Here is a 27,885-nt window from a genome sequence, read left to right on the forward strand (position 1 = left end):
AAAATGTTCAGTGACAAAGGGATGGAATTTTATTTACAAATCCTTACAATACAGTGGATGACCCATATCAAGTTACAACAGTTTTAGAAGTAGTCAGCCTGAAAGTAACTCTTTAAATAGAGGAGTATGTTTCCCCTTTGATACTACATACATCCTAGAGCTTTATTTCTGCAAGATATCAAGACATTTGAATACCCACTCTCGACATTCCTTAAATGCTTCCACAGGTTTCAGCAAGCCCATCTTGGCTTCATTTCCGAGTTCAGCATCTATTCCACTACTATCTTCATCCATCCACCCAAGTAACGCCTAGAAAAGATACACAAGCTGAATGGCCATTCATGTTTCAGATGAACACTGCACCAAACTGAAATACTGAGAAACTCCAAAATTGTTTGCTCCCTCTCTCCATTATATTCTATTGGTAACAACAAACCCAATTTATATTGATTAGGATCTTTTCAACAGGCCAACTGTGTATACAGCTATTCTGCCTTCCATCTTAAATACACAGAATTGTCAGTGTAAGTAGCTGCTTCTCTAGCTCACTACTTAGTAGAACAAGTAAACACTTAGTTTCCAATAAACCTCCGGGCCAATATTCTGCATAAACAATTATCTTTTTTTGCATGTCTCAAACCACAGTTTCCTCCAGAGGCCGTGAAAGTCTGTCCTCCTGACTTTTTAGTCTTGTAAGTACTGCAGTAGGGAACCAAAAAGGCACCAAGAAAAAAGCAGACACAAACTACAGTTTCCATAGCAACGTTTCAAACAATTAAAAAGGCAGAAACAAATGCAAGCAAAACGTTTCTTCATTCTGTGCGCGGTTGTGGGATTCACCCCTGTGAGGGGTCAAAAGGTTAAAAACTGTGCCTGGATAATGAATGCTAATTACTGGATAATCAAATTTCATGCTCTTTGGCATGGGAAAACAGCCACAGCCATCTCTAAAGAATTCCCCCATATATAGTGTTGCACAAGTAGTCAGATGCATCATGACAGAGAAAGAAGATTCTCACTTTCTCTGAAGCATCAACTATTGGCAGGGTGCTAGACCCACAGGAAAATTGGTCTGTTCCTCAGTGGCAAATCCTTTCATTAGTAAGCAAGATCTTTGTACCTGGTATCTCTCCACAATGTGAAAGCCAATGGCAGACTGTAACTTGCGCAGACAAATTGGACACAGGTCCAATGGGCGTCGGTCTGATTCCTCCAGGTGATTGGAACCCTGCATCACACACTGCAGCCACTGACAATGATGGAGTCCAAAGTTGTGCCCAATCTCATGGGTCAGGGTCTGAAACACAGGTCTTATTTTGCAAATTATTGTAATCTATTTTTTCCCCTCTTTCTTCTACTCTCCCTACACTGGCAGTACCCATTATAGCACCTTACAAAATGGGCCAATGATAAAACAGTTCCACTTCCAACCCACTCCAAGACAGGGCAACAGACCTGGTACCTGTACCAATTTTAGTTACAGAAAAATTAAAAGGATGGCCCCATAGTTAAGGATAGGAGGTGAGTGTTCAATTCCCAACCCTGCCACAAAATTCCTGTGTGAACTGGGTGAGCCACAATTGCTCTGTGCTTCAGTTCCTCAGCTGCAAATGGGAATAGTAATACTTATTTTCTTCTATCCTTGTTCTGTATTGTGGATTTGGGCTCTAAGCTCCCTGAGCTAGGGACTGTCTCTTCCTATGTGTTTGTACAGCAGCTAGCACAGTGAGGCCCTAATTTCAGCTGGGGCTTCTAGACACTATTGTAATAAAAACAAGATATCCCGCTCCCCAGAATATGCTCAAGGGATTAAAAAAAACCTGATGTTTGTTTAAAAGGATAATTTTTCACACTTCCACGTAGTGCTACCATCCAGGGAGCTCAAAGTGCTTCACAAACAATAGCAAACTAAGACTCGCAGCCCCCCATTGACCCACAGAGGTTGAGTTTACTGGCCTTCAAATTAAGGATTTACTGTATTTTATTTAATTCAGTCAATACTGAGCTCAGGGAGGCATGGTGTTCCTTGATTTGGATATTAAAACATATTGATTAGGTGAAGTGATTTCTCCAATTTAGAAAAATGTACCTATCCTTCCCTCTAGGTGCCCGGTAAAAGGCTATCTAACCACATCCATCTACGGACAACAGAAATCATTAACAACAACAAAGACCTTCCTGAAGCTTCAAAAAATCTCAGGCCCTCAGGTATCCCACAGACACCATCTCTTCTGGAAGAGGTTAAACAAACAGATAGGCCTGGAGGTTACTAAACAGGCTCCATCCAACCAAGGTGAAGCAGATTGGTAGTGGATCCAGATGAATGGATCTTGGATCCAATCCAACCAAAGGGCTCTTAGCAAACCAAAGCCCCTCTCCCTTGCAAAAACACTCATGCCACTCCTGGTTCTCTGCCACATCAGTGCTAACCTCTGGTCCCCAGTCCTCACAGCAAACACCAGCACTCTCTTGAGATGAGCTGTATTCTTGGATCCAATCTTTGTCACTTCTTGGGCCTCTTCTCAACCCAGGGTTCAGAGTCACGGATCTGGCTTTAATCCACCCTTGACAATTACCTTCTATGAGAATTCCCTGCTCCAATATACTACTCCTGGGGGAATTCTGCACCATTGCGAAATGCAGAATTTTGCAGAAATTAATGTTGTGCCCACAGAATTTCCTTTCCCCATAGAAATGGGCTGCAGTGCTGCTGGCTGCCACTAGGGGCCACAGGACCCAGTAGAGCCCAGTTCACACATAGAAGACACTGCCGGGGGGGGGGGGAGAGTTAGAGGTTTCCCAGCAGCTGCACTTCTCAGCACACCCTGAGGGAAGGAGATGGCGGTGTCCAGGAAACACCACACAAACCTGGGACCAAGCATCAGGCTGTTCTCCCTTGAGATTTCTGGGCTCTGAGGGGTAGGGGAGCAGGGCTCTGGATTGCGGGGGCCATGGCTGGGCTCTGGGAGTAAAGGGGCACAGGTGTCTGGGCTCTGGGGGTACCCTGTGGCTGGGCTCTGGGGGAGACAGGCGTTTCAGGTGTATTAGCTGGTGTGGGGGCATGGCTGGGCTCTGTGGGGGGAGAGGTTGTAGGTGTCTGGCCCCCGGCTGGGCTCTGTGGGAGAGGGGACAAAGAAACAGGATTGTCATAGGGGTTTCTTTAACTCTGAAGGAATCTTTTTGTGTCTCTGTTTTGTTAGACATACTTGCTGACAAGTATTTTTTAAAAAATTACCAAAATAACTGAAACTGGTGTGATTATGTAGTGTTATTCTGACAAATACAATTTGCAAAATTTTAAAATATTGTATGCAGAATTTTAGTTTTTTGGTGCAGAATTCCCCCAGGAGTAATATACTCAAGTGTAAGGAATATCAGCTTGAACATCTCAGCTGCAGGGCTGGAGGATGAAGAGACAGATTCTGCTGTCATTTACACTGGTGTAACTTCATTGACTTCACTGGAGTTACTCCTGATTTACACCAGCAAGAGGAGAATTAAACCCTTAGAAACAAAAGCTATTTTTATTTCCAAATAGAAATGTAAGACTTTCAATAACTCTCTAGAGCCCAACAGGCACCCACCTTGCAGGACCTCAGAAGCAGCATACTGTTGATTGCAGGAGTATAATAGCCATCAAAAATTGAATAGTCTGCTGAGGGAAGCTTTTTGACATTCTGCAGTCTGCCTTTGTAGCTTGCACTATAAAAATCACTGTCATACCTGGCAAAGCTGAAGATCCCCATTCCTTAAGAAGAAATCAAAAAGGAATTCTATTAGAGAAGACACTGTCACAGTTCAGGTCAACTGCCCCTGTATTCTCGCTCTGTGGTCTCTTGAAGGCACCCACACTAAACTTTTGGTTCCTCAGCCGTCACCTCTTTTGAGCAGCCATCTCTCTCTCCCACCTGATCAAGAGTTTTCCACTCTGTACAGTTCCCTGCTTACACTGTGATAGTCCCAGGAAGCCAGACTGCCTATAACATAGAGTGGCCAGACAACAAATGTGAAAAATCGGGACGGGGGTGGGGGGTAATAAGAGCCTATATAAGAAAAAGACCCCAAAATCAGGACTGTCTCTATAAAATTGGGACATCTGGTCACCCTACTATAACAAGCCACTGTCTGTGCATTGGTTTTCCTGTGAAGATTCATTTACAGCATAATTGCCAGCAGTTATAAGTTGATCCCTACCAAATTCACATCTGTGAAAAACACGTCATGGACCATGGAAGAAGCCCTCCCCCATGAAATCTAGCTATTTGAGGGGTAGCAGAGGGACAAGGCTGGGGGCACCCCAGCCAGGGACTCCTACTGTTCCCTGGGCTCCAGCTGCCAGGGTGGGATGGGACATACTCTTTCCCTGCACAGCCGCTTTCAGGGGGAGATCAGGCCTACCTCTGAGTATCTCCCCCTGCTGCAGGAAGCTCTGTGGCAGCAGTTGGGCTCTGAAGGCAGCACAGAATGGAGGCTGGCAATCCCACAACCCCCCTACAACAGCTCTGTGACCCTCCACAACCTCTTTTTGGGTTGGGACCCCGACAGTTACAACACCATGAAATTTCAGATGTAAACTGAAAATGTGAAACTGCCTAATTTTCAAATCCTATGGCCATGAAATTGACCATAATGGACAGTGAATTTGGTAGGGTCCTAGTTATAAGCTATCACACAGCTCATTATAAGCAAGCACATTTATTCTTCAGGTGAAAGCATTACACAAAAAACATATTAAAACAATAAAAGAACCTGCATGCATGCTAAAAAGCTTTCCAGAGGTCACCCATCAGTCTTATGGGGACTCAGTAGGTCAAAGTTCTTCCAACTCCTCCTTGGAAGGATTAGGGCCTCCTTTAGACAGAAGGTCCTGTTCATTTACTGGATAAAAAAGGTAGCTCTTAGACAGTTTAAACTCAGGCTATTTATCCAAAAGTCTGTTCTTGTCTGTTAGTTTCTGGAGAATCACAGAATCATAGAACTCGAAGGGAACACAAGAAGTCTTCTAGTCCAGTCCTCTCCGCTCATGGCAGGACTAAATATTATCTAGACCATCCCTGACAAGTGTTTGTCTAACCTGCTCTTAAAAACCTCAAAAGACAGAGATTCCACAACCTCCTTGCACAATTTATTCCAGCACTTAACTACCCTGACAGTTAGGAAGTTTTTCCTAATGTTCAACCTAAACTGCCCTTGCTGCAATTTAAGCCCATTGTTTCTTGTCCTATTCTCAGAGGTTAATGAGAACAATTTACCTCTCTACTCCTTGTAACAACCTTTTATGTATATGATCCAGTTTGAACCAGAATATGTGAGCCTCTCGAGGTGGTGGTACTTCTCTGGGGGTGTTACCTGAGTGAATTTCCCTAATCTCTTCACCTATGTTCTTATTTCCTGGAGGAGTTGTGGTCACTCTCCCCCATGGAATTGCATACAATTCATGGCCCACAATGATACATAAACTTACTGATCTGAAAGATATTGCAGGGAATTGACATATCTGTCACAGACACCACAAACACAACTGTGATGAAACTTACAATGATCTGAAGTCCTAGATTTGCTATTTTAAGTCAATGCCAAAAGAGCACTTCTATGTTTTGGGTTACATTGTGTTAGATACACAGAAGTCTTCAAACACGGGAAGCATCAAAATAAATAATATACATTGTACCCTGCTTTTTAAAATCACCATTTTGCTTTGCCACATGTTCTAGTGAATGTACCTACCCTTCAGTTTATGCCTCAGCACAGAAGGACAAGTAAATCTATCCTGATCGATTTCTGAGCAAGCTAGCTACTGTTTAGCAGCCTACCGGTTTATAGCCCTGGAAAGCCGTACAAGTAAAAGCAACCTCTCATAAGTTAGTAAAAGTACTTTACATGTACTACTAGCGACCTCTTCTGGTCAAAGAAGAGTTTGGCAGAGCTCAGATCAAAGATCGGGAGGAAAAAACAAAAAAACCCTCTTGCACTCAGATTCCCTTCATGTTTAAAAGCCCAATTAATCTTACTCATATTGAGTAGCATTTCCTCCTCTGTGTAATCCCACTGACGTCGGTGGAACTACTCGTAGGAGCAAGAGTTGCAGATGTAGGTGCTAAATTGTCACATATTGACAGTAAAAAGAAAAGCAGTACTTGTGGCACCTTAGAGACTAACAAATTTATTAGAGCATAAGCTTTCGTGAGCTACAGCTCACTTCAGATGCATCCGATGAAGTGAGCTGTAGCTCACGAAAGCTTATGCTCTAATAAATTTGTTAGTCTCTAAGGTGCCACAAGTACTGCTTTTCTTTTTGCGAATACAGAATAACACGGCTGCTACTCCGAAACATATTGACAGTGTAATACAATCTTCAAAAACAGGGAACACACATACTTAGGGTCCCATAGAGCATGATTGTGCACATGCACTGTCTTTAAAAAAGGCACATGGATCATTACTGTTAATATTTTGCATTTATTTCGCGTCTTTTCATTTTACCATGCTTTACAGAGACATTAATTTCATGTAGGGATACACTATGATAGAGAGAGATTAAGTAACTTGTCCAAGGCCACAGAGAAAATCAGCGGCAAAGGCAGGATTAGTATCCAAAACACCTGGCTGCCTGTCTTGTACCTTAACCATAGGACAATATTATCGAAATGCCTTACACTAGGCAGAATCTATGCCACAAATACAGTACATTTCCTTTCCAAATAATGAATCCAGATCTTCCATGCAGTGAATCCAATATATTCCCATTGTGCTGATTTTTCTGAGTTGTCCAATCAAAATTATTGCAGGAATAACTGAAGTACAAGGCACCTTACTATTGAGCGTTTCCTGTACGATATATTCCTGTGAAAAACAACGTAGTGGGACACTGAACTTTACTAGGCTATTTATGTCCTTTTGGATGTTATAATTAGCAATGTGATGATGAAGACACGAGGCCAGAGCCTCGCACGATTCTTCACTGAGAATGGAACATGACTTCTGTGGCACAACTGATTCACAGTGACTCAGAAAGGAGTGGATGACTCAGGTCTGTCAAACACAATTTACAAGGCACTCTTCCCCACATCCATATGTGTAATTATCAGGGGCATTTGGTGCCTACTTTAAATTAACCACCCCAGGATGTTGTAAAAAGCAAAAAGAGTCCATTTGAAAATCTGTTCCTGCAGAATAAAATCCTGATGTTATCAATAGGAGTCCTGCATGTAAGAGGTCAGCAGGCCTACATCCCACATAATCAAAAGTTTCTACTGAGAATCATTGCTGATTTATAATAAAGAGAGAAGTACTATGTATAGCAGCAGCAGAAAGAGAAACAATAATGTACACACATAAGAATGTTCGGGGCCTTAAGTCTGCAATGCAGCATAGGAGTTCCATACCTGGCTCTCATTCCTCAGGTTTGAGGGGGGTACAAGTGACACAGGGGGAAAAAACTTTGCCCCCAGGGAGGAATTGCCTTGTGTTGCCCAATAATGACCCACCTAGCTGACCATGTAACAACAATGATGGGCCTCCAAAAAGTATCCATCCATGCGTATCCTGTCAGAAGGATGGTGGAGTTAAAAGGCCCAGAGGATGGTAACGTTAAAATGGGGTGTGTGAAAGCAAAACTTTCCAGTCTCCCTAAGAGACGTGGTCCAGAAGGACACAGCCATTCCCAGGGAGAGGGACTGACATAAAAAAAAAAGTAAGATTACAATCACAGTTAAAGCTCCCCTTGCACATAAAGAAAATGCAGTACAATATAAACAAGTAGCAAAAAGGGCAGGTGTCCACCATACCTAGGGGCCAAAAGGAGAGCTCTAGCTCTGCATTTCCCAGCTGTGTGTGTGTCACACTCTGACATCCCCCTAATGAGCTTTAGATCTGATGATTTTCCCTGTGTGGTTTTCTCCATGACTGAGAGGTACCAGTCATTTACACTACCGAATAAAGTCAGCAGGTGTTACAGTTATTCAGCACCTCTGAGGAATTTCACCATCGTGTTTAAGTTTACAGACAAAAAATGAAGACTGCCAGACATTAAACGTAGCTTGAGAACTTGGGGTGGGATTCACAACAGTACTTAGGCACTAAGACATACTTTTGGCTCCCCTGCAATCCACAAAATTCCCATCAAACTTTGTAAGTGCCTAAACTCACTGGACATCTAAAGTTTTTCAGGGTAAAAGTTCACTACCACAGTGAAGTAATGCTAAATTGTATAGTGCAGGAGCCCTGCAGAAATGAACTCAAGTGGTAATTCTACAAATGGTGAGAGAGTCTCCAAAATTTGGGCATGATGTCGTCATAAGATAGGTTTTGAATATGGGTACTTCAACATTTTCCCAGTACATTTTATCTAATTGAAAATCTGCACAACAGCAATTATGAGTAAGGCTACAGTTTAACAGAGGTCACGGAATCCGTAACTTCCAGCGAACTCAGTGAGTCCAGCCTACAGTGGTTGGGAGCTGCAGGGTACCCCATCGCCTGTGGGGGCAGGGAGCTGTGGGGTACCTCTGCCAGCTCTGGCAGCCCCTGGAGCTCCAAGCCACCACAGACGGCAGGGTAACTCACAGCTCCTAGCAGCCACAGGGGAACCCCCAGATCTCCCAGCCAAAGTGGGGGAACCCCTGAGCTCCCAACTGCCGCAGGCGGCGGGGGCCCTTGGAGCTGCTGATGGAACCCCCAAACTCCTGGCCACCATGGGCAGCAGGGAACCCCCAAGCTCCCGGCCACCACGGGCCCCTGGACCTGCGGGTGGTGGGGTACCCTGTAGCTTCCAGCCCACACAGGCAGCGGGGGACCTCCAGAGCTGCGGGGGGCAAGGGTACCCGGCAGCCCCCAGCTGCTGCAGGCAGCTCCTAGCCCCTGCACAGCTGCCCCACTTCAGGCAGTGTGGGGACCCGCAGATCCCCATTTTGTCATGTATATACTTAGTAAAAGTCAGAGACAGGTCACGGTTTCCGTGGATTTTTCTCTTTTGCCCATGACCCGTCCCTGACTTTTACTAAAAATATCCATGACAAAAACTTAGCCTTAATTATGAGACTTTACACATTAGAAATAAATACACATATTGTATCAGCATAAAACACCATGTAGCTCAGATTTTATGTGTCAAACGTAAACTAAACAACAAAGAATGCATCCAAGAACACATGCAGTTAGTCAAAAAACTCCTGGAACTGCATGTAAAATATTGTTTTTACAACATTAATATTCTCCACAAACTTCAAATAAAGTGTTCAAGACTCCAACAAATTATTTTATATATCTCAAACTTCACTCAGATTTTAAATTTAGAGTTTGCAAATTTGGAAAGGTATCAGGTGATTTACTGTATATTAAGGGATTACAGACTTCTCTCCTAAACCACGATTATGAACAAAGGTGCATAATGGGACATTTTCTGTCTGCTTAATGTCAGAGAGATAATATGGACAGTTACCACTATTTCTTAGTTAATTTCAGCAATTGCATATGGGCTTCTTTGGCACGTGAGTTTATGCTCAATTAGCTGAATTTTCAGAAGGGTCTCAGCCACAGGCTTGAGTCACCATTGTATTACTCCAGTTTTAAAGTTGGCATAACTCTGCTGAAACTAGATGAATGGAGTTACACCACTGCCAAAGGGATACTTAGCAATGCGGAAATCAAGCCCCAAATCTTTATCTTTGAACCCACTGTTCAGCCCATGGAAAAATTTGCAATTTGAGCACAAACAGCATTTGCTTCGCATTCACCATTCATCTGAGTGGACACCAAACACAAACAAATGTTGTCACAAATATATGGACCACTGTTGAAGATGTGGTCTGTGTCACAGAAACCAAACACAATGATCCATACTGCCATGCAATTAAAAAACAATTATTAAAACAACCAACTACAAAGCCAGAAGCCACATGTTTGATCCTTACTTTATGTTAATCAGTTTAAATTGCTCATGAAAGGCTAAGAGAAGAAAAGAAAACTTATTTGTTTTTATTATTATATTTTCATCAGGTTAAGACAGATTTTTGCCTCCCCAATCTATTCATTTTAATTACCCAGTTGTTGTATAGGAAGCTTAGGCACCTCACTCAACTTGGTGGATGGCAGAAGTATTCTTGGATTCTATTCTATTCTATTCTAGGTGCCAGAAGTGAGGTGCTGTGTTGTGTGGTAAAGCCTAAGTCCCTTCATGGATCCCACTCTCTATGCTTAGCCACTGAATAGAATGGGTGCAATTTCCTTTTTAGAATCTCCGCCCTTTCTGAAGCACAGCTACATGAATACAGATTGCTATTGTTAAATGCTATTCCAGCATTAGCCAGCACATAGCTGGCATACGCAGCACACACTATGGTGCAGGTGGAATTCCAACTTCCATTCTAATCACTCCTTTTCAATTAATAATTATTTTCTTAAATTAATTTCTTTTAGGCTGAAATTCTACAGGCTTTGTTGAAGCTCAGAGGTATTTTGCAGCTGTGTGTGTATAAAGTTTTATTAAAATCAGTGCAGACATTTTGACATTTAATAAATAAAAAAAAAAGACCTCTTCCAGGATGTATTATACATTGTATTAGTCTTTTACAGCCTCCAAAAGCATGAGAGGTGCCTTGCAGTATCAATCAGAAGACATAGGCCTTGCCTCAAACAATGTACAATCTTGACCCTGAGCACCTCCATCTCCCATTGGCTGCAGAGTCTCTCAACATCTCCCAGGATTGGACCATGCTTTATAAGGCACAAGAGCAGGGGACAGAACTTTCAACTTTAATGCAGAGATTCCAACTGTTGGTTTAATTTTTCAGTGTTAAAACTGCACTATTACAAAATATCATAAAATGGTATTAAAAAAGTTACCTAAAAAGGGTAGATGGGGCTGTTCCAGGCAACTCTGGAAGTTTATGTTTCTATTTCAACTAAAGAAATCTAGTTCTTGATATTTGTCTCATTTTGGGTTCAGAGATCATCTCCACCTAATAAAAATGCTCTCTGAAGGCATATTTTGTGGCAGGCAGGCAGTTCTGAAGTTAGGAGTCTAGAAGCACTGGGAAACGTATCCTTCCAAGGCAGCTCTAGATATCAGTGGATGAGCTTGTGCACTGGGCCTATGTGTGTGGTCCCTGCATTTAGTTTAGAATTTGGGACATTGTTTTGGTCCTGTTTTATTTTTGTCTTATTCCATTTTCTCATTTTTGTTTTATTTTTGGGTTGGAATTGTTTTATATTTTACTAACATTTGGTTTTCCCAAGTTGTTGGTCATAGCCATATTAGGGCCAATCCTGAGACTGATATCAGTGGCAAATGAGCACATTTCAAAACCTCCCAGAATTGGACCCTAAGCTGTATTGCTAGTTCAGGAATGTACTTAAGTATGGGGCCAACTTTAAATGTGTGAGAAGTCTAATTCACAAGTCTAGTCCACAAGGCTACTCACAAACTTAGTCACATGCTTAAGTGTCTTGCTGACTTGGAGCCTGTGCCAGGTTTTGTCACAGGTGATACATAGATAATTTAGATTCTTCATTTCTGGAGTCATCTGGCCAATACAGGGGAAATAAAAATGAAAAAAGAACATTGAAATGGAAAAATACTGTTTAAATTAAAAATATACATAATGGGGCCCAAATCCTAACTATGAACCTTTTCTCAGGTGAACATGATAAGTCAATAGATTCTAACTTATTTAACAAAATACTGTTTGAAAAGAATCTCAATTATAAAAGGAAGAATCAACATATATAAAAATTCCAGATTCACCACATGTGTAAATAAGGGCAATTCCACTGATTTCTATGGGAGTTTGGCAAACAGAGGGCTTGCTGTATCAGGCCCATAAGCTGGGAATTGAAGAATGAGTCAAATCAGAAGCACCTATGCAAACTAGATTTGATTGCTAGCAATCAGACTCTGGAGAAATAGACAGAGCTAGTTACACTGTGCTCTGCACAGATGTCAGACCAAAATCTACTTGAACTTATGTCCAGCAATCCTCAATGAAATCAATGCAGCTGTCCAATTATAACTGAGTATAGCATTGGGCCCATGGCAAGATTGCTCTTCATGGCAACTAAGCCTTGCAGTTAAAATATACATGCCCACTAAGCCCTGCCACTAAGCAAACCATTTTACCCAGTCACTGGCCTGATCAGATTTTTCAAGCATACATGTTTTTGGAATAGCTGAGAAAATGTTTTATATTTTTGCTTTGAATAACACAGGCACTCTATTTTATGGTGAAAAAACAAAGAGCAATATTTTGAGGTGTAGATTTTGGGTATCATAATCTAAAGGCTCTTGTGGTACCTGAAGTGAACTCATGCTGCAAACATGCAATCACAACAGAGAAGGCCTGAGTTTCCTTTCACTAATGCAGGAGTCACTTCATTGCCCTTGATGTACTGACTCCTAATTTATAGTGATGTGACACCAGACTCAGTACCAAACAGTCTAAATGTTACTTTATGCATTTAAAAAAAAAATCACATTAACAATCATTTGTTTTTCTTGTAACAGAAAACCACAAGATAGAAACTAAATGATAACTCCTTGGGAACCCCAAATTCTGATTTTATGTGACCGGGAGATTTAGAAGTACAAGGAAGACTAGATCATAAGACTGAAAGGTTTTTTTTTAAGTTATTTTCATTTAAAATTGTACACAACATTAAAATGTACATAACATTACATCTGCTGAGTGACTAACCTGTTAAAGTCTTTCTTATTTCCAGTATACCTAGTGAAAGATATCGCCCATACCTTAGCCTGTTAGGTAAAGTGTATGACGGTTCTGAGTGTACTCAAGACTGGGAGTCACCCTGTTATCCCCTACTTCCAGTGTGAGGAAGTCCTGCCAGTGCCTGGCTGGACGTCATCTCCCTAACACCATCAGCCTTTCAGCCACTCAGGCACTCTCCTCTAGACTATGCCAGCCCTAACTTTACCTTGCAGATGAACAGTAGGTGCACCGCAGTCCCCAAGTCCCTTTGGATCATTCCCCTGCAACAGTGGCAACTCATAGAAATCTCAGATCCTCTGCTCCCAAAGGAGCAGTGTATTCCAGTTTTATCTTAAACCACTGCTCCTGTAAATCACAGAGCCCTTGTGAATACTGAAATAAACCTAATATTGTTTTATTATAAGAAAAAATAAAGATTTAACTAGAAACAAGAGAGAGCAGTGGAAACATATGATTACAATGCAAAACAGAATCACAAAATGTGAACTTGGGTCTATATTTATTAATAAATACCTTTCCTACCAAATGAAGTTGGTTTTCCCATAGGTGTCGACTTCCTCTGGCGCCAGTGGGTGCTCGACCCCCCTCTGCCCCGGCACAGCCCTGACTCCACCCATGCCCCGCCCCCATTTCAACCCCTTCCTCAAATCCACGCCCTGGCCCCATCTCTTCCCCACCTCCTCCCCTGAGTGCGCCACATTCCCGCTCCTCCCCCATCCCTCCCAGAGCTTGCTACAGCTGTTTGGCCAGGGCAAGCGCAAGGAGGTAGGCGGAGGAGTGGGGATGTGGTGCACTCAGGGGAGGAGAAGGAGGAGGTTAGGCAGGGCGGGAAGGGAAGCTTGGCTGCCGGTAGGTGCAGAGCACCCACTAATTTTTCCCCGTCGGCGCTCCAGCCCTGGAGCACCCACGGAGTCGGCGCTCCAGCCCTGGAGCACCCACGGAGTCGGCGCTCCAGCCCTGGAGCACCCACGGAGTCGGCACCTATGGGTTTTCACCGCAAAGTTCAGTCTGTTGCAGAGCTGTCTGGTTTAGCAAGAACCATGATCCAAACATGCATGAAAACACCCTCATTCCACAAGTTTCAGAGTAGCAGCCGTGTTAGTCTGTATTCGCAAAAAGAAAAGGAGTACTTGTGGCACCTTAGAGACTAACAAATTTATTTAAGCATAAGCTTTTGTGAGCTACAGCTCACTTCCTCAGAATTTCCTTAGTGAATGGATCTAGAGGGTCTTTCCTCCTGTTATACTGAAACCAACCTTTTGTTTCTATTCAGAGGCAGGGCAAACCCCTGTCTTGTTGTAAAGTCCCTTTTTTTACCTTCAAGTGGTTTCGATTGTTTGCATTTGCCTCTGATGGTTTCCCATTCAAAGTCTTACTATTGCACAAAGCTAAACTGAGCCTTGCATTGCATCTTCAGCTAAACAGCAAGGGGTGACAACTCCCCCATCGTAGAATAGGCATTACCCCAGTGACTAATTTTTACTGCAAGTCATAAAGCATTCTCTCTCTCATTTTATATATCTATATATATATCTCCATCCCATACATACATCTCACAATGATTATGAATCTTAACTAGTTATGAGTCTTCTATAGATACATGTTTCTCTTTATGGATAAATATCCTGTACAACATGTTTGGTGTACTGAGTTTGTCTGAGGTGAGAGTTGTCTGCAAAGAACAGAGGACCGTTGCCAAGGGGTCTTGGTGTCACAGAAGGTCCTGAGTCTTTGTAGCAGCAACTCACTATTTTTGGCTGTTCTTTTTCAGCCCACCCTCTGCGTGTGACAGTAAGGAATAAAAAAAAAAAAAAATAGGTGATTTGGACTGACATTGACATGTTCTGAGCTGGGTTTCAGTTCTCTGGGCAGCAAAGCCTTCTTTATTTACATAAGATTTTATTTGAAAAAGCAAAATGCACTGTTTACTTTTCAAAGTATGAAAAATGACATCTTGAAATTGTAAACTCAATTTCTTTGGCACTTCTGTAACTCTCTAAACAAAAACAGAAACCAATACCAACCCAACTGTATCAACCAAAAAATCCCCTTTAGGGCTGCGAACTTATTCAACGAGATTCGGTATAGAAAGGGAAACATATTTAAAGTTATGAACAAAGTTTTAGGGATTTTTCTTTTAACAGTGGATTAAGTCAAAAAGTAAGAAACATTTTTGATGTCTTTTGAATGTAGTGATTTTGAACTGTATGAGTTTGAATAATATCACACACTTAAAAATTATATACCCATAAATTATACATCAATGCAATTCATATTTATCCCATATTTATATTTTATACACATTTTAATTTGATTTCTTTTCATAGTAAATTGATTCCTAGCATTTTGGAGTCATTTTAATTTTCTCCACTGATATACTCCTGACATAAAATTGAATACCTTCTGTCAAAGAGGCTTGTCCAAAGACAAAATTCCAGGACTCCCTTGGATAAAGATCTATCATTGTTATCCCAACAATACAGAAAGCATCTTCTTTTGGCTTTTTCTTCTTTAGGTATTTCAAGAGGTCCCCTGTATAAACAACAGAAAACAACTCCCTTCAACAGAAGCATGAGTCACCAAAAGCTGTGAAAGTAGTCAGAAGATTACACCAGTGGTTCTCAACCAGGGAGGGTGGGGGGGTGTGCTCAGAGGTGTTGCAGGGGGTACATCAACCCATCTAGATATTTGCCTAGTTTTACAACCAGCTACATAAAATGCAGTAGCAAAGTCAGTACAAACTAAAATTTCATACCGACAATGACTTGTTTGTACTGCTCTATATACTATACACTGAAATGTAAGTACAATATTTATATTCCAATTGATTTATTTTATAATTATATGGCAAAAATGAGAAAGTAAGCAATTTTTCAGTAATAGTGTGCTGTGCCACTTTTGTATTTTTAGGTCTGATTTTGTAAACAAGTAGTTTTTAAGTGAGATGTAACTTGGGGGTACACAAGACAAATCAGACACCTGAAAGAGATACAGTAGTCCAAAAAGCTTAAGAGCCACTGGATTATGCGATGTAGGGGTCCAGCCACATTATCAAACTGGAGCCACTAATGCTGCTAACATGAGGTCAGACCCGCTAAACCTTCCATACACCGAATTTCCATTGGGAGTTCTGCTTGCCGGATTGGACTCAGGATAAATCGGGGCTTGTCAACACACTGTATTAGTGCAGAGAAAGCTATAGCACACTAGAGGCTTGTCTACACTCACAATTTACAGTGCTGCAACTTTCTTGCTCAGGGGTGTGAAAAAAGCACCAATGTAGACAGTGTACCAGCGCTAGTAGCCGCACTCCCAACCCTGGTAACTACACCCCTCATGAAGGTGACTTTTTTAGAGCGCTAGGAGAGCTCCCACAACCACAGAAGGCACTGGCTTTGCCAGTGTAAACTAGCCCAAGCTTGTTGTGCACTAAGTTGCCACGTGGACCCTGCTAAAGGGCACTGAACGTTCCATAGTGAGCTTTGGAAAAGCAATAAGTCTAGACAAGCCCTTAAGGTAGATAATATTTTTCTATTCAGTGCAGTGAATTATTGTTTTACAAGAGTGGTCAGGCTGCTTAATAAAGGTAGATGCTTGAATCTATTGCAGGTTAAAAGTCCTAAAAGTCAGAGGGACACTTGGTGGTCTCAGCAAAGTTTCTAGTAAGTCACATCACAAAAATCACTACCATGACTGACATTCTAAGGGTCAAAAAAAGATAGCGTTAGAAACATAAGATTGGCCATACTGGTCAGATCAAAGGTCTGTCTAGCCCAGTATCCTGTCTTCCAACTGTGGCCAATGCCAGGTGCTTCAGAAGGAATGAACAGAATAGGTAATCATCAAGTGATTTCATAGCAATATCCAAAGAAAATGTAGCTCAGTCTAAACTAGCTGGACATCTATTTGATCTTTAGACTCATACAATACATTTGTGTTAGTTTTAAATAACTATTGTTCAAGAGAAAACTACTTGGCTAGCTGACCATTTGGTTAGTTTAGAGAACTTAGTGATCAAGCCTGAACGCACTACCAGGCATGTGTTATATCAATATAGCAGAATGACTCAGCTGCTTTTTTGAGGCCTGATTCGGATGCCTTTATTTGAATGAATAATCCCACTGATGGCAATGTAAATTCTCACATGAATAAAGGTTGCCGAATCAGGTCTAAAACCAGAGCTGAGATTAGGATCTCGCTTTACTGAGTCCTAGACTTATGCTCAAACAACTAAACCACGCTTCTCCACTACACTCTAAATCACATGACTGGAGATTCTGGTGAGCTGCTGACAAAGAATCTGAAGTTATACATCCTTCTCTCTGTCTGCCTATAGCACTCATATAATCCCACACTGTAGTAGCTGAACACCACACATGGTGTTATCCTCACAACACCCCTGACAGAGTTTCAAAAAACTCAGTGTTCATTTCTTTATTATCCTAATCTTTTAGCAATGAGGCGATTCCAAACTTGATGCTGTTCTTCTCCTCCCTACATACCTGCATGAATCTGTAGATTGCATGTGTACTCATTCACTCGAAAAGCACAACCTGTGCGTGAAACAGGAATCGACTCCAGGATTTTTACAGATAGGCCATAGTAAAAGGCTTCACAATAATCCTTCAACCATTTCATATAATCCTCCGTACTAACTTTGGTGTCCCCAAAAGAACCTATATAAGCAGTCCAAAATAACATCAGGTTATAAACCTGGTATGGCAGTTCATTCAATCAACTCATATTTTTTAAAAAAAACCCAAAAGAATAATAACTTTAATATTCCCTCTTATTTCATGTTTGTTAATGAACATCACATTTACCCCAAGTTATCAAAAGAAAATACAAGCAATATTATAGAACACGGCACAAACACAATTGTAACCTTTCGTCATTTCCATGCAAATCCAAGAATGCCTCTCTTTATTTTATTAACTTCTATTCCCTTAGCCCAAAAACAAAGCAACAAAGTTATTCTGCTGCAATACTCCAAAATACTACATCTCATAACAAGGATAAAGCCACGTTTGGGACAATTATTGTTCAGTAATGAAGTGGGAGGTTTGTTTGTTTTTTAAATAAGGGCATTGTTTATCACTGTCAAGTGCTGTGATACATGATATTAAAAATAGCCAAACAGTACAATGCTACTCATAAGAGGCATCACAGAAACTGATGTCAGTGCTGTAGACTGCAATAGTGAATCCATTACTCATAACTGTAATTAAAATTTCAGCTTCAAGAGTAATGGCAACTCCCATAAACAGCTGATCAAATATGGATGGAGTAGGGAAACTGAAGGTCTGAGGTTTAGCATATTATATTTGTTTGTTTGTTTTTACCTTCATGGATTTCTTTTCCCAAGATTATGACTGTTCCTGTTTTTCTTAAAACACAATTTTCTACACAAGTTAATCAAAAACTGTGAAAGCTACCAGGAAATATGACTTAAATCAATCTATATTATTTACTGTGATCCTCAATGACACCTCTGTGCAACACACTACAGAAAAAACATATTAAATAACAGTAATTTGCATTTCTATAGCACCTTTCATCCAAAGGAATCAAAGCACATTGTAAACATTGATTAAGCTTCACAACACTCCAGTAATGCTTAATTAAGTATTCACCACTTTAAATATGGGTAAACTGAGGCACAGTTGGACCTAATCCTACAAGTATTTATGGATGAATTTAACCTCTACTCACATGAGCAGTTCCATGGACTCTAATAGGACTACTCGGATGAGTAAAGTTAAGCTCATCCATAAGAGCTTGCAGGATCTTTCCATAACACCATAGCTGAATGTCTGAATCAGGAATAAACACCAGGAGTCCTGACTGCTCTAACCACTAGACCACTGAGATCTATTATGAAGTCTTTTTATTTGAAAATTGGAACATATAACCTAATTAGTTCATATTGAATGGGACAGGCATATTAAAGACACAGATGGTTTGGTTCAGCAATCACAGTTAGACATTACCAATGGGCTGTACATAAATGGCATTTTTCTGAGATGTCGGTCTGCTTCTGCAAGGATCGTTATAAAACTGTTCAAAGTCCTGGGTGGGTTCAGGATGTGAGGAGATCCAGTCTGACTCCGAATGCAGAGTGATGGGTCTGAAGAGAACACTGTTTGGCTGAAATGCTTCATTGAGCAAACACTTCTCCCTCGACTCAAGATTCTCATACAGCTTCACAAGCTGCGTGTTCTTGGAGATCAATGCTGTCTTCAGGACCTGCTCAGAATGTTTAATTACCTTCATCTGACCAAAGGGAAAGAGAGAAAAGACCAAAAGCATTTATAAAATCCAGGTTTCATATCTAGCATACATTATAGAGCCTCCTTCCTTCCTCGACCACCACCTGATAACCCCCAGCCTCTTATTCCTTTTCTGAGATGCAGGTAAGCTAACAAGGTGTTTTCCGCAGCCTGCTGCTAGCTAACCAGCCAGGATTGCTCAGGCACAGGCCATTTAGCTTCCTCTTTTCCCTATCATTTCCATACCCAACCCCCAAATACTCAAGCACTTCTGCTTTTTGGAGGGGAGCGGGAGGGGACCAGCATGGGAAAGTTTTGCTGCGAACTCACAGTTCCCAGTCTAGTTCTATGGATTATGTCATTCCCTCACTTCATTCTCTGCTTGAAAAAAATCCCTGTTGCTACTATACAAGTCCTCCTTTTCTTTTTAGATCAGTCTAGTGGCTCTCACTGCAACAAGATCTTTAGAACTGATTCTGATCTCACTTGCTCCAGTATAAAAAACAAACAAACAAAAACAATGCAACTCCCTCAGCTGACTTCAATAGGTTTACGCTGATGTAGGAGAATCAAGACCAGGAAGCTGTTTCTTCTGTAAATTTAGGCAATGCTAGCAATGACTGGCTGAAGGAAAGGTATTGTGACAAAAAAACCCACAAACAATTCATCATTATGCAGTGGGTGAAATGCATCCGATGAAGTGAGCTGTAGCTCACAAAAGCTTACGCTCAAATAAATTTGTTAGTCTCTAAGGTACCACAAGTACTCCTTTTCTTTTTGCGAATACAGACTAACATGGCTGCTACTCTGAAACCTGCACTTATCAGTATAATACAAAAGGATGCCAATTTCCTCACACCCAAGGACATTTCTATTAATCATCCACCACTTAGGATAGTATCTTGCAAAAAGAAAAGGAGTACTCGTGGCACCTTAGAGACTAACAAATTTTCATCTGATAGTATCTTGCTATCTCATCTCTAGTATCTTCATCTGTGATTAGGATCTGACTGCAAAGTATTAAGATGGCTTTGATAACAATTGTGCCTGCACTGCAAGGTGCATTAAGAAATATAAAGTAGACTCAAAAATTAAGAGAAGAACATAATATAAACATATATGTGTATTTTATTTAAACACACTTTTGATTGTACTCATTGCCGTTTTTTAAATGAGAAAAAGAAAAGTATCAGATGCAGAGAAGGGGAATAACTTTTTTGTCTGTGTTGTTCAGACCTCAAAGGAGGACACTGAAATTCAACCCCTTATCTCTACACACCCTCTCCCAGGGTGCTTGGGGTTAGTGCAGAATCCACCTCACACCCCCAAACACATATCCCTAATCCCATAACCACACACCCCACAGTAACCCCAATTACTTCCCCACACAGACCCCATTACATTCCACCACAGCCACACATTGTGCACAACCCACATTACATGTCCCACACATCAGTCCCAGCACTCCTCCCACACCCATCCCAGCATCCCCTCTAGCTAGGGTTGCCAACCCTCTGGGATTGTCCTGGAATCTCCAGGTTTCAGAGTAGCAGCCGTATTAGTCTGTATCCGCAAAACGAAAAGGAGGACTTGTGGCACCTTAGAGAATAACACATTTATTTGAGCATACACTTTCGTGAGCTACAGCTCACTTGATGCATCCGATGAAGTGAGCTGTAGCTCACGAAAGCTTATGCTCTAATAAATTTGTTAGTCTCTAAGGTGCCACAAGTACTCCTTTTCTCTTTGCTGGATTCTCCAGGAATTAAAGGTTAGGTCATCCGATGAAACCTCCAGGAATATGTCCAACCAAGGTTGGCAACCCCTCGCTCCTCATAGTGGCCTACACACCCTCCCAGCATCCCCCAACCCTACACTCCTCCCAGGGTTGTCCCTTGCCCCCACAGCATGGCTCCCACACCTCTCCCAGCATCCCACTGGCCCCCACAGCACAACCAGCATCCCCCTCGCTCCCATCCCAGCATTCCCTGACTTCCACACCCCCTGTGCCCCACAGAACCCCCTGCCCCTCACAACCCTCCCAACGCCCCCTGCCCCCACAGCACCCCCCCACAACCCTCCCAACGGCCCCCGCCCCCACAGCACCCCCCACAACCCTCCCAACGGCCCCCGCCCCCCACAGCACCCCCCCAACGCCCCCCGCACCCACAGCACCCCCCCACAACCCTCCCAACGCCCCCCGCCCCGCACAGCACCCCCCCACAACCCTCCCAACGCCCCCCCCCCCCGCACAGCACCCCCCACAACCCTCCCAACGCCCCCCGCCCCCACAGCACCCCCCCCACAACCCTCCCAACGGCCCCCGCCCCCCACAGCACCCCCCACAACCCTCCCAACGCCCCCCGCCCCGCACAGCACCCCCCACAACCCTCCCAACGCCCCCCGCCCCCACAGCACCCCCCACAACCCTCCCAACGGCCCCCGCCCCCCACAGCACCCCCCACAACCCTCCCAACGCCCCCCGCCCCGCACAGCACCCCCCCACAACCCTCCCAACGCCCCCCGCCCCGCACAGCACCCCCCCACAACCCTCCCAACGCCCCCCGCCCCGCACAGCACCCCCCACAACCCTCCCAACGCCCCCCGCCCCGCACAGCACCCCCCACAACCCTCCCAACGCCCCCCGCCCCCACAGCACCCCCAGGCCTATCCCAGCGTCCTCTCTGCCTCCCCTCCCAGCCTACTACAGGGTCCACTCGCCTCACCTCACCCCCGGCCCCGCCCCGCCCCGCCCCGCCGCCGGGCCTGGGCGCGGCCCTGTCAGCCCGCTCGCCCAGCGGCGCCAGAGTCGGGAGGGCGGTTCCCGCCCCGCCTCGCGCCTCCAGTCAAGCCCCTAACGCGTCAGAAACCGTGGGCGGCCAGAGCGGCTGCTGGGGGCAGAGCGGCCGGAGCTGCCCCCCCTGATCCCCATAACACCCCCCCACATCCCCTGACCCCCGCAGTGCCACGCCCCCTCCCCATAACACCCCTACAGTGCCACGCCCCCTCCCCATAACACCCCCCCACATCCCCTGACCCCCGCAGTGCCACGCCCCCTCCCCATAACACCCCCCCACATCCCCTGACCCCCGCAGTGCCACGCCCCCTCCCCATAACACCCCTACAGTGCCACGCCCCCTCCCCATAACACCCCCCCACATCCCCTGACCCCCGCAGTGCCACGCCCCCTCCCCATAACACCCCTACAGTGCCACGCCCCCTCCCATAACACCCCCCCACATCTCCCTGACCCCCGCAGTGCCACGCCCCCTCCCCATAACACCTCCCCACATCCCCTGACCCCCGCAGTGCCACGCCCCCTCCCCATAACACCCCCCCACATCCCCTGACCCCCGCAGTGCCACGCCCCCTCCCCATAACACCCCCCCACATCCCCTGACCCCCACAGTGCCACGCCCCCTCCCCCATAGCACCCCCCCCACATCCCCATAGGGGCCCCCACATCTCCCTGACCCCCACAGTGCCAGGCCCCCTCCCCATAACACCCCCCCACATTCACATAGGGGTCCCCACATCCCCCTGACCCCCACAGTGCCACATCCCTCCCCCATAACACCCCCATGCCCCTCCAGCATCCCCTCACCCCTACCCCACATTCCCATAGGGCCCCCCCACATCCTCCTGACCCCCACAGTGCTGTGCCCCCTCCCCATAACACCCCCTCACCCCTCCCAGCATCCCCTCACTTCCACCCCATAACACCCCCACCCCCAGACCTCCACACACTTTCCAAGCATCCCCCTTGGACCCTGAAGAAGAGCCCTGGGTGGCTCCAAAGCTCGCCTCTCTCACCAACAGAAGTTGGTTCAGTCAAAGATATCGCCTCCCCCACCTGGTCTCTCTAGTATCCCGGGGCCAATCCAGTGACAACACTGCAAACAAATGAATTTTTCCATAACAATCTCATGATTGTTAATGAATTGCAGGCGCTGCTGCTTTGCCTTCTGGGCTCCAAGCCTGGAAATCACACTCGCTCCATGTTCTCGAGCTTTTCTCAGCAGCCATGAGGGTTAGAAAGTTACTTGAAAAAGAAAGCGAGCAGAGCTTCATGTGCAATCTCTTGCTGCTAACAGCTGGGGCTTTAAAGAAATACACCCCAAAATCATAAAACCTGTCATGAGACTGGAAGAGTTGCCAGCAATGCTCCCAGTTCCAGCCTGAGCAATGCTGAAACCTGGCCTTGTTCTGCATCAAGAACTGTAAGGATCCCCCTGGCTTTTGACCGACCTCAGTTATGGCAGTTGCCTGGACTTGGGCCACAGATGGGGTGGATGGCCCATTATGCAATGACATCCAAAGAACACAGTTTTATTTTATGCTGCTTTCTGTACCATTTCTGTAGGGATCTAATTCTGGCCCTGGACTTCTCTTTTCTGGTTGTTTTAAACCTCTATAGGGATGCCCTGAGGGGGCAGGGATGGAAGAAAAATAGTGGCATGCTTCCACTTGAGACAATAAAATGAGACATTACCCACAGCAGACTATAGTTTCTCAAAATAATATGATTATCTCTTGTCTTTCTTGCATATTTTGATCAGTAGTGCAATAGTTAAAACAATTTTTTTTTTATTGTCATTAAGCTACAGAGCCAACACATGCTGAAGTGCTGCTTTAGGCTGCATGCAGTCTCAGACAGATGTCCTTCCACCAGTTTGTACTTGCTTCAAAATGCAAAGATTTTCTTTGCAAACATAGGGGCTACAGACTTTTTATAAATGAAAGCTTAAATTCTGGAGCATGAGAAAGCATTCTATTTTAAAAGTACGACCAGTTTGGTAAACTTCTGCAAACTAGCTCCGTTCAATCCCAGCAGCTGTATTTGAGTTGTTTGGAGTCATTTGATTGTATCCAGGGAGCCTTTACATTTCTTGCAAAGCCACTTGTTAGTCTCTAAGGTGCCACAAGTACTCCTTTTCTTTTTTGCGAATACAGACTAACACGGCTGCTACTCTGAAAGCCACTATAGGACACCAGAACTCTCTCAACCTGTTGTGGCACCATGGTGCCAGTGAGTGGAGTATTATTTTAGGGCTAGATGATGGGAGTTCTGCATGCAGATCCCTCAGCTGATGAACTTCAAGGCTGATGATGGCTGTGGGGTTTTAAAAAGGCTCTTGTGACACAGGGCAGAGCCAGATGAATGGCTCAGAAAAAGCACTGCCAACAACTACTCTTTAAAGAAAGAAGGAGCTTATGGCCTCACTCCTAGTAAATCTGGATCCACAGCACTGGCAGGGGCCAAACTACAGCGATCACATGTAATTGGGCTCTAACAGGACACAACCTATGCTGATGGAATGACAGTCTAGCCATTTAGGCTGGGAGTTAATGCCCAGGTCCCATGGATTTGGGCATCTAACTCTATTAGGTTTTCTTCAAAATCTATTAGTCCTTCCTGAAAATAAGGAAGTGAAGAAAGACAAAATATTTTGTTTTTCTCTTTTGCAAATGTCTTAAATCAAGGAGGCCAAACATTACCCCAGAACCCAAATCACTCTACCCTGGGAATACAACTCAGGACTTGAATCATCCCAGGAGATGCACTATGACAGTCTATTTCAGCAAATCCCCTGATTACCTTCATAAAAGCTCCTGCATTCCATTTTACTGAGTTGGAATGATTCCATCTCTACAGGTTGGGAAGGTACTAGGGGGAGCAGATGCGGGGGACATAGTTTCAAAACATAAGCAAACATCCAGGTAGCTATAGGAAATAACCCATCATTCTGCGCAGCATGTGTTTCTGAAGAAGTGTTCTGCTGCTGTCAATCTGCAGAAGACATCTGTCCTTCTGTGAAATCTGAAATAACTCTTGGAGCTTTTCTCTTAGGGCAAACCGTACCAATTTAACTAAATCAATTGCTAAACTGATTTAATTAAAATCAGTGCAGCCCCCTTGGGTGGACACAGTTATATCGATTAAAGACCAACTAATATTGATTTAGCTTAATTCAATTCCTTAGTATTTAGTTAAATCAGTGCAATACCTGTGTGTGTAGACCAGGCCTAAGTCTAATGAATTTGCAGGAATTTGCCTCGTTTTTGGCAGCTTGGGGTGCAGTGTTATCTAGGCAGCAGACAAACAGTTGTTATTTCCTGTTATCCCAGCTACAAGGTGCAGCATGAGATATGGGTAGGGGCCCTGTGAAAGATTCAGATGATACATCTGTGGTTTTTACAGGAATTAACTAGCTGTGCCTCTTGGAGGATTTTCAGGAAGAAAGCAGTTTCTCACAGCTGCCATTCTGTAAAGAAAAAATCCCCCTCAAACTCAGATGTCATTTCCTGTCATTTCAGCTGCCGTTAGCATGGCATCCTGAGATGTGCAGAAGTGCCCTGTGAGAAACGCTGTGTCTGGCTTTAGGATGTCTAGCCATCATTTTATGCTTGTCTGCAATTTCTGAGGAAGATGCTCTATTTCTGAGTGACTTATTACACTTGTGCAACAAAGCATGGGGAAGGGACTCTCTAAAATTCTACATCATATTGGGCAAATTCACTCCTAGGGTAAATCTATTGACATCCGCAGAGTACAGCCAGGGACAAACCTGAACTGTTGTCTTTGAGAGAGCGGCTTGGTAATGAGACAGCTTACCATAGACTCTGAGGACCATCCATGTAAAAAAATCAATGGCAACAGCAAAGTCCTTACTGAACTTCATGGAGTGTCTGGCATTTCTCCCTTTTTGGAGTAGAACTCTTTCTGTAGGTTTTTAGTTTTTGACTATTCAGATTTGATCAACTACCTTTTTCGGGGGATGAGGATTCAATATTGTGAGTATCACGCTTGTAGTGGAAAACATTTTTCAAAAAGTTTTGTAGCATTTCCAAAAGACCAGTCACACTGAATTTCCCTAATCTCCTCCGGAAGTCTTTTCAATAGCTATTTCCCCTCAACAGAGATATACGAATATAGCCACACTGAATCAGACCGATGGTCCATTTAACCCAGTATTCTGTCTTATGACGGTGGCCAATACCAGATGTTTCAGAGGGAATGAAGGGAACAGGACAATTATCAAGTGATCCATCTCCTGTCATCCACTCCTAGCATCTGGCGCTCAGAGGCAAGGGATACCCAGAGCATGGGTTGCATCCCTGACCATGTTGGCTAATAGCCATTGATGGATCTATCCTCCAGGAATTTATTATTTTTTGAACTCAGTTACACTTCTGTCCTTCAAAACATCCCCTGACACGGAGTTCCACGGGTTGATTGTATGCTGTGTGAAGAAGTACTTCCTCTTGTTTGTTTTAAACAGGCTGCTTATTAATTTCATTATGTGACCCCTGGTTTGTGTGTTGTGTGAAGGGGTAAATAACACTTATTCACTTTATTCATAGTATTCATGATTTTATAGACCTCTATCATGGCGCCCCTTAGTTATCTCTTTTCCAAGCTAAACAGTCCCACTCTTTCAATTCTATTTATGGGAACTGTTCCATACCCCTAATCATTTTTGTTGCTCTTCTCTGTACCTTTTCCAGTTCTAATGCGTCTTTTTTGAGATAAGGCAAGCAGAACTGCATGCAGTTTTCAAGCTGTGGGCATACTATGTATTTATAGAGTGGTGTTATATTTACTGTCTTATTAATGGTTCCTGCTTTATTTTTTTTTAAGCTTTTTTGACTGCCACTGCATGTTGAGCTCATGTTTTCAGAGAACTATCCACAATGACTCCAAAATCTCTTTCTTGTGTAGTAAGAACTAATTGAGACCCAGTCATTTTGTATGTATATTAGGATTATGTTTTCCACTGTGTATTCCTTTGCATTTACCAACATTGAATTTCATGTGCCATTTTGTCACCCAGGCACCAAGTTTTGTGAGATCTCCTTGTAACTCTTCGCAGTCAACTTTGGACTTTACTATCTTGAATAATTTTGTATCATCTGCAAACTTTGTCACCTCTTTTTTCCAGATCATTTACAAATAGGTTGAACGCTACAGGCCCTAGTATGGATCCTTGAGGGACCCTGCTATTTACTGCACTCCATTCTAAAAACTGACCATTTATTCCCACACTTTGGTTAAAAGATAGAAAACAGTTACTGATCCATAAGAGGACCTTCCATCTTATCCCATGACTGCTTACTTTGCTTAAGAGCCGTTGGTGAGGAACCTTGTCAAAAGCTTTCTGAAAGTCCAAGTACACTATATTCACTGGATCACCCTTTTCCACATTTGTAGACTCCCTCACAGAATTCTAATAGATTGGCGAGACATGATTTTAGAAAAGCCCTGTTGACTTTTCCCCCACAAATCATATTCATCTATAGGTCTGATAATTCTGTTCTTTATTATAGTTTCTACCACTTTGCTGGTATTGAGATTAGGTTTATGGCCCTGTAATTGACAATTGCTTGTGGAGCCTTTTTTAAAAATAGACATTACTTTAGTTACATACCACAGTTAGTTGTGCTGATGTTTAATATTTGAGTTTCTTCAGACCCCCTGGGTGAATGCCACCTGGTTTTGGTGACTTTTTACTGCTTATTCATGTGTTCCAAAACCTCCTCTATCAACACCTCAATCTGGGACAATTCCTTAGATTTGTCACCTAAAAGGAACAGGTCAGGTGTGGGAATCTCCCTCACATCATCTGCAGTAAAGACCAATGCAAAGAATTAATTTAGCTTCTCTGCATCAGCCTTATCTTCCGTGAGTGAACCTTTAGCAGTGCACTTTGATCGTCCAGTGGCTCATTGGATTGTTTGACTTCCTGCTTTTGATGTACTTAATTTTTTTTTGGTTGCACTTAAATGCCACAAACACAATTGACATTAACTGTGTCAAAAACTGGCTAACAGCAGAGAAAACAGTGACTGCATTGGTCATGGAAACTTGCTGTCACCCACAGCTGTGATCGTTT

The 27,885-nt window shown here is 43.5% G+C and overlaps 1 protein-coding gene across 9 annotated transcripts; it reads right to left on the reverse strand.

Annotated features, from left to right (window-relative positions):
- Window positions 1-6: 6 nt before the first annotated feature.
- Window positions 7-27,885, reverse strand: AMZ2 (archaelysin family metallopeptidase 2). 9 transcript variants are annotated; one of them, XM_043496406.1, is made up of 7 exons: window positions 27,862-27,885; window positions 18,713-18,995; window positions 17,225-17,398; window positions 15,123-15,254; window positions 3,585-3,748; window positions 1,121-1,297; window positions 7-309 (listed from the first exon to the last, which is right to left on the reverse strand). In XM_043496406.1, exons 2-7 carry the CDS (start codon window positions 18,993-18,995, stop codon window positions 163-165), a joined length of 1,077 nt encoding a protein of 358 aa, XP_043352341.1. In that variant the 5' UTR covers window positions 27,862-27,885; the 3' UTR covers window positions 7-162. The 9 variants fall into 9 exon arrangements, with proteins under 9 accessions (XP_043352341.1, XP_038228324.1, XP_038228323.1 ...); XM_038372396.2 differs by lacking the exon at window positions 27,862-27,885 and adding an exon at window positions 22,845-23,065; XM_038372395.2 differs by lacking the exon at window positions 27,862-27,885 and adding an exon at window positions 22,805-22,860.

This window comes from Dermochelys coriacea, chromosome 14, assembly GCF_009764565.3.
Source record: "Dermochelys coriacea isolate rDerCor1 chromosome 14, rDerCor1.pri.v4, whole genome shotgun sequence".
Lineage (NCBI taxonomy): Eukaryota > Metazoa > Chordata > Testudines > Dermochelyidae > Dermochelys > Dermochelys coriacea.

Coding starts and splice junctions, on each gene's coding strand:
- AMZ2 (XM_043496406.1), bottom strand. CDS start 18,995: ATGAAGGTAATTAAACATTCTGAGCAGGTCCTGAAGACAGCATTGATC. Junction 15,255..17,224: donor CAATCTACAGATTCATGCAG/GTATGTAGGGAG, acceptor TTGTTTATACAG/GGGACCTCTTGAAATACCTA. Junction 3,749..15,122: donor ACAAGCCTCTTTGACAGAAG/GTATTCAATTTT, acceptor TTTCTTCTTAAG/GAATGGGGATCTTCAGCTTT.